Consider the following 6,489-nt stretch of genomic DNA (forward strand, 5'->3'; position numbering starts at 1 on the left):
ACAATGATGGTGTTATTTCTCAACCATAATATCATTCACACACACAGATCTGTAATTATATCTTTGTGGGGACTCTCCATTCACTTTTATGGGGAAAACTCTAATCCCAACATGACAACCTTAACCCCTACCCAGCCCTAACCCTAACCATAAGTAACCAAACAAAATATCAGACATTTTTAGTTTTTTGACTGCATTCACAGATCTTTGTGGGGACCTGAAAAATAGTCCCCACAACATAAAAATAAGTGTTTTCTTATTACATAGTGGGGAATATTTGGACCATACTCCACTCACACAGCCCTGTAAGGAGTCCTTTGGTTTGATTTGACTTGTTGAACATTGACACATAGGCAGGCTATGCTGCTATATATCATGTTAATCTCATTAGTATATTGCAGGAATCTCTCTAACATATGCGCAGCCACGATGAGAGCCGGGGCTGGACTTGGATTAGAAATCAGCCCTGGGCTTTGGGGTTCTCCCCCAAAAGCATTTTTGCTGCTCCAGCATCCCAGATTGCTAATCCAGCTCTGCCACAGCCACTACATTGTCTTAATCTTGTTTTTAACAGTTTTATTTGTGGTTCAACCAAAATAATTTAAAAATTGAAGTTTGTGGTCTGGTAAGACGCAAAATGTTAATGTCATGATTTTGAGATAATCCTGTTCTGTCAAATGATTTGACCCACTGGGTGAAAAGCATTGCTGAATTCTCCATAGAGCAGTTCTGTTGCGGGAGCCCGACTGTTTAGTTTAGGACCAGAGAACATGTTAGAAGGGCTAGTTGTATTTATTTCTCTTTTGGTCAAAATATACTGTAAATAATTATGTTTGTGTTAATGAATCAATCTTTTGGACTCCATGAAGATGCCTTCTGGTATTTGCTTGGTCATTACCTCACTTTGTTTAGATTCCTTAATTTCCATCACATGAAACTACTTAAGTGGCTAAACGCTTGGTACAGTGAATGCTGTAGAAGGTATGAAATTGGAAACTCAAGGTGTTTTGCAGTTCTTGACCCCAACAGGTTTCCATTCATTTACGGAATCATGTGGTGACCCTGATGAGCCATATTTGGCCGATGTCATTAGTCTCAGTCATGTCAATGATCTGTTTCACTTTGGAAAGCTACTTGAGTTATTTTAATCTAAAATTTTGGGAAATGAGCAACATGGCTGTGTATTTCTGTTGCTACAATGGCAATGGTATCTTCACCTTTACTTGCATATGCCACGACACATGAGCATGCAAATGTAAACATCTTCAAGTAATGTTTAAAAAATTGCAGCCCGCTCTAGCAGCGTGACGTCAGTAATGAAGCTGACAAATACCCATTAACTCACCGCAGCACAGACAGCTGAGAAATGCCACCCATCGTCTGACTATGTTACATGATGAAATGTATGAAGGACAGATTCAAGAATATTCTGTCAAACCAGGTCATTTTATTCTGCTGTGCAGTTCAGCATCTATAGGAAGATGAAGGACCTTATCAGGCACATGATGAGTACAGCAGACACCAGAGATGGCTGGATGTCTGACTCAGAGGATGAATATTTTGGAGGGGAGCCGAGGCCCTGGAGCCCCTTGATGTTCTGACTACATGGGTTTTGCTAATTGCCTTTGAATATGCTCTCAATCTCAGTAACCCCAAGCAGCTGAAGCAATACATCTGAGATCTTTCAAAAAGCTATTCTTAGAGCTAGATCACCGAAATCCCAGTTCAAAAGTCAGCTCGAAGGCAACTCACTTCAACACAAGTTCCTCTTAAAGGCTGATCTAAGTTGGTTATTCATTTATTATTAATCCATCATGATTTTCTTTCTTAAAAGATCATGAAGCATAAGCCAGATGTAAGGTCTATTTCACGGACACTTCTCCCTTTGAGTTTTACGTGGACCGGACACACAGTCCTGCAGTGCAGTTCACTGGGAAGGACACCTTGACTGTTGTGATACCTTGATTGTTTTGATACCTTGACTGTTTTTCTTGAATGACATAAAGAGCAAAGGCTAGTAATTTCCTTGTGAAACCACAAAATACTCAGAATTTGAGTTTGATTGGAAATTAACTGGTCAGAGCAGAGACAGAGAAGCTGCTTCTGTTTCTATGTGGCTGTACCTTGAAACACTGTAAATGCCCCAGTTATTACTGTCAAACCTGCGTGTGATCCACACTAATGCTGCATTTTATGTTTTGACATGGAAATTCAACTGCTTGTGCTATTATAGTTAAAAGTATCATGCATTTCAATCCACCTCTTTTGGGCAAATTTTCAGGAGTTTGTACTGTGTTGAAATAAAGACCCAGGAGCCCGTGTCTCATTTTCAATTCTTTACTGTACATTCTTGACACAAATTGCATCATGGAGCGTAAATTACACACAGCACAGCGAAGACCCATCTGGTTTACATAATGGGGATTGCAATAATTATAGCTGATCTTTTAAAAGTCATTTCAGGAAACTGTGGTATATTCATAGCCCATGTGGCTTTCCCTGTGTGGTGTTCCCTGTGTAACACCCCCGTGTAACGCCCCCTGTGTGGTGTCCCCTGTGTAACGCCCCCTGTGTGGTGTCTCCTGTGTAACGCCCCCTGTGTGGTGTTCCCTGCGTAACGCCCCCTGTGTAACGTCCCCTGTGTAACGTCCCCTGTGTGGTGTTCCCTGTGTAACGCCCCCTGTGTGGTGTTCCCTGTGTAACGCCCCCTGTGTGGTGTCCCCTGTGTAACGTCCCCTGTGTAACGCCCCCTTGTGTGGTGTTCCCTGTGTGGTGTCCCCTGTGTAACGCCCCCTGTGTGGTGTTCCCTGTGTAACGCCCCCTGTGTAGCGCCCCCTGTGTAACGTCCCCTGTGTAACGCCCCCTTGTGTGGTGTTCCCTGTGTAATGTCCCCTGTGTAATGCCCCCTGTGTAAAGCCCCCTTGTGTGGAGTCCCCTGTGTAACGCCCCCTGTGTAAAGCCCCCTTGTGTGGAGTCCCCTGTGTAACGCCCCCTGTGTGGTGTCCCCTGTGTGGTGCCCCCTGTGTGGCAAAGACAAAGTGAAATCAGCTAAGTTGGCAGAAAACGCCGCCCGATGTGGCCTATGTTGCCTTGGTTGAACAGAATTAGATATAATATGCAAAAAGCAATGAATATAGAAACATAAAAAGCTCTCTGGCTAAAAGTGTGAATTTAAATGATCTACATTTCAAATTTACATACTGTATCACATTCAATGGCAAATATTTCTGCTACACTTCAGTTACAATGTTGCAGTCTAAGATAATGAGGTTCTTCCTTTGCTTTCTACAAGTCTTGCTAATGTCCTGTGTAGATGTACAACAAATGGCTACATCTACAACCATTCTTAAAACTATTTGTGAAGATCTGGTTAATGGGTGTCACTGCCTGCTGTATATACAAAAACCTGCACTGATTTACTTAATGGTTGTCTGTTTGAAAACCTAAAAAAGGCGGAATTCTTAGTCTTTAACCGAATTTCCCTGTTATGCTTTTAAGAGAAAATAATCGTGTCTCTGTGGACAACATTTCTCTCAGTCCAAAGAAACGCTGAGGTCTGCCTCTGTTTAAATAAACAGTATCAGCCTGGTTCTCTGAATCTCTTGCTAGTACATAATGTGAGGAACTAGTCTGTGGTGAAATTAATGAGTAACTGAACAAAAGTTCAAGCTTAGAATTTCCTTTCCCAATTTATGCTTCTACTGAAGCAGAACTTCAGTTTAAACAGAACTTCACCAAACAAGTGATCCGGTATTTGTCTATTGTCCCCTGTGCTTGGGGCCACTCTGCGACCAGGACTGGGGATGAGTACTACCTTTAAGGTCTGTATTTGGAGCGAGGGTAAATATTCAACCTCTGTGAAGCTGAGGAAATGTCCTCTATGAAGCATTACTCAATAGTGAAAGTGGTGGACCAGATATTCTGGTTCATGATTATGTCCTCTTCGCTGTTCATGTTCTTGAGGAGGTACTTGATCCCTGCTTTCACGCCCGTCTTCACGCCAGCCCCCAGCGCATAGCCTGCCACCCCCACTGTGCCCCCCGTCACAGCCATCAGGGCGTCGGTGCCCAGGTCCACAGCACTGAGGAGGGCCCTCTCCTTTGCCGTGGTAGAGCAATTGACAGACGCATAGTAAACAGCAGTGCCCAGGCCATAGAGTGTGCTCACTGCGGGGATCCACTCCACCACGCTGTAGACACGCTCCTCTCTCTTGTCGACACAGTGTTGCTCGGTGCTGCGCGTGACACGCCCAGTGCGGGGCAACCCACACTCCCGGATCCAGCACTCCGAGTCAGCAGAGGGCACCACGCGGCTTTGTCTTCTCAGCACTGCCCTGTAAAGGCCCAAGGTGACACCAGGGGACACCCCGGCACACTTGTAGCCCAGAATCTCACAGGCACGCACTGCCGCTGCCATTCCCCCTTCCTCCTCGGCCGCCTGGCCCAGAAGCTGAGTTCCATTCACCCTTATCCAGCCCTGACACTCATCATCCCCCCCAGCCACTCTGTTTCCCACATTCTGACCCCACTCCTCCTCAGTCTTGGCTAGTTGCTGGATATTGAACATAACAGCTTGTAGGTGTGACTCTCTCCATGCCCTGCTGGGGGAGCTGGTGGCTTGCAGCCTGCGGTTCCTCTCCAACAGTTCCTCCAGGTCAAGCAGTAGCTCCTCCGTATCCTCCTGTCCCAGTAGTTCAAATAACTGCAGAACCAGGACCTGGGCCTCTCTAGAGCAGCCAGCAGCCACCAGAACTGGCACTAGGGACAGCCCCAGCAGCTCACGGGGGAAGAGAGCAGATGCAGAGCTGTCCGGTGATGCTGTTGCCAGGAGCTCCTCACAGCTAACGCTGCCCTCCAGGCTGACGGGCCGCATCTTCTCCCGGAGCATCGCCATGATACTCCTCGCCAGGTGGAGGGTCCCATCAGGTGACTCTTCCTCAATACCTGAGTCTCCATCTGGCCCTGGGGGTCCTGCTGTGTTTTCAGATGGGAGGCCAGCCTGCAGTGGAGGTCCAGAGGTGGTCAGCAGCTGCTCTGGCTTTCGGTCATCCTCCAGGGTCATGTTTTGGTACCGCAGGACCTTCAGGCCCGGCGGAGCGGCAGGCTGGGAGTGGACGCATTCAAGCAGCAAGAGCTGAATCACCATCAGCCACTTGAGTATTGGACTTGCCATTCCGTCACAATCTCCTGGGTGATGCGGCTGCAGGATACTGGGCATGCAGAGACATCAGGGGAAGGTTTGCAGATGCACGTCAATGTTTTGCCAGGTGTGGAAACGCTGTAGCCAAAACTGTCCCTTAGAAAGCAGAGGTACAAGCACATCTCCCTACAAGCAAGTGAAACGGCAAACAAAGGGCCCTCCCACTGCCATGTAGCCTGCTCTCCTGCTCTCCTGCTCTCCCGCTCTCCTGCTCTCCCGCTCTCCTGCTCTCCTCCTCTCTTGCTCTCCTGCTCTCCCGCTCTCCTGCTCTCCCGCTCTCCTGCTCTCCTCCTCTCTTGCTCTCCCGCTCTCCTGCTCTCCCGCTCTCCTGCTCTCCTCCTCTCTTGCTCTCCCGCTCTCCTGGGTTATGCTCATTCTGCAAATGCCCGGCCATCTGTCACCGTCGGACATGCCAGCAGCTCATCTTATGCAAGATTATTTTATGAATCTGTCACGAAGAGAATGATCAGGATGTGATGCTTCGTAAAATCTCCTTCAGTGGCTTAATTCTCTTCCTTATTTAAATTTTGGTTTAAGGAAATCATTTCATAAAACATCCTTTGCTGGTTGAATTCTGGACAGATGCAAACATTGTTAAACATGTCAGCTTTCATTTCATTCTCTCCTTTCTTTTAACTATCGTGGCCATTAAAAAAGAAAATGAAAGGAACTGGTGAGCACCAAGTAAATAAGCGTCAGATATTAACAAACCTGTTCAGGGTGGAATTCACAGTTACATGTAACATATCTCCCATAATTCCCAGTAACTAAGCCATTGCCTGAGCAAACAGTTGCTACTTTGTAAGACTCACCGCAAACAGATGTCCTGAGTCTGGTGTCTGTGAACGCCAGGCTGTTTCACTGTGTTTCTATGTGCTCCTTCCCACTCAAACATATAGAGATCATTTCTGTCCCAGTCACCAATGGGATTCTAACTCTGTGATAACCAACCCCCTGGCCCCAGCTCACTCCCCCCCTCCTCTAGTTGGCCTCATTGCTGAATAGCAAGGACAGGGCTGGAATATTGATTCATGCAGTGAAGGCCCATGTTTTCTAAAGGGTTTTTGTTTGTTTGCCCTTCTCTCTTGCATTCTCCTCCTCCTCCTTCTCCTGAGCCTCCTCCTCCTCCTCCTGTTTCTCCTCCTCCTCCTCCCCCCACCTTTAGAGTAGTAGAGGTTTTGCCGGCAGCCTAGATACTTAGCAACAGGCTGCTCTCGAGTCAGGAGCAGCGGTTGTTGATGAGGGTCGGCGAGGCTGACGACTTCATCGGCTCTGCAGAGCCGTTTGCTC

The 6,489-nt window shown here is 47.1% G+C and overlaps 1 protein-coding gene across 1 annotated transcript; it reads right to left on the minus strand.

Moving 5' to 3' along the window:
- Positions 1-2,323: 2,323 nt before the first annotated feature.
- Positions 2,324-6,169, minus strand: apof (apolipoprotein F). Its single transcript, XM_049000349.1, has 2 exons — positions 6,012-6,169; positions 2,324-5,209 (listed from the first exon to the last, which is right to left on the minus strand). The coding sequence occupies exons 1-2, from the start codon at positions 6,092-6,094 to the stop codon at positions 3,889-3,891; spliced, it is 1,404 nt and encodes a 467-aa protein (XP_048856306.1). The 5' UTR covers positions 6,095-6,169; the 3' UTR covers positions 2,324-3,888.
- Between the last annotated feature and the right edge of the window lie 320 nt (positions 6,170-6,489).

Source organism: Brienomyrus brachyistius, unplaced genomic scaffold (assembly GCF_023856365.1).
Source record: "Brienomyrus brachyistius isolate T26 unplaced genomic scaffold, BBRACH_0.4 scaffold50, whole genome shotgun sequence".
NCBI lineage: Eukaryota > Metazoa > Chordata > Actinopteri > Osteoglossiformes > Mormyridae > Brienomyrus > Brienomyrus brachyistius.

Bases quoted from the DNA above. Each gene is read 5' to 3' on its own strand.
- apof (XM_049000349.1), bottom strand. From the start codon at position 6,094: ATGTTTGAGTGGGAAGGAGCACATAGAAACACAGTGAAACAGCCTGGC. The intron at 5,210-6,011 runs GTGAGTCTTACA...CTGCATGCCCAG, and splicing joins ACTCAGGACATCTGTTTGCG to TATCCTGCAGCCGCATCACC.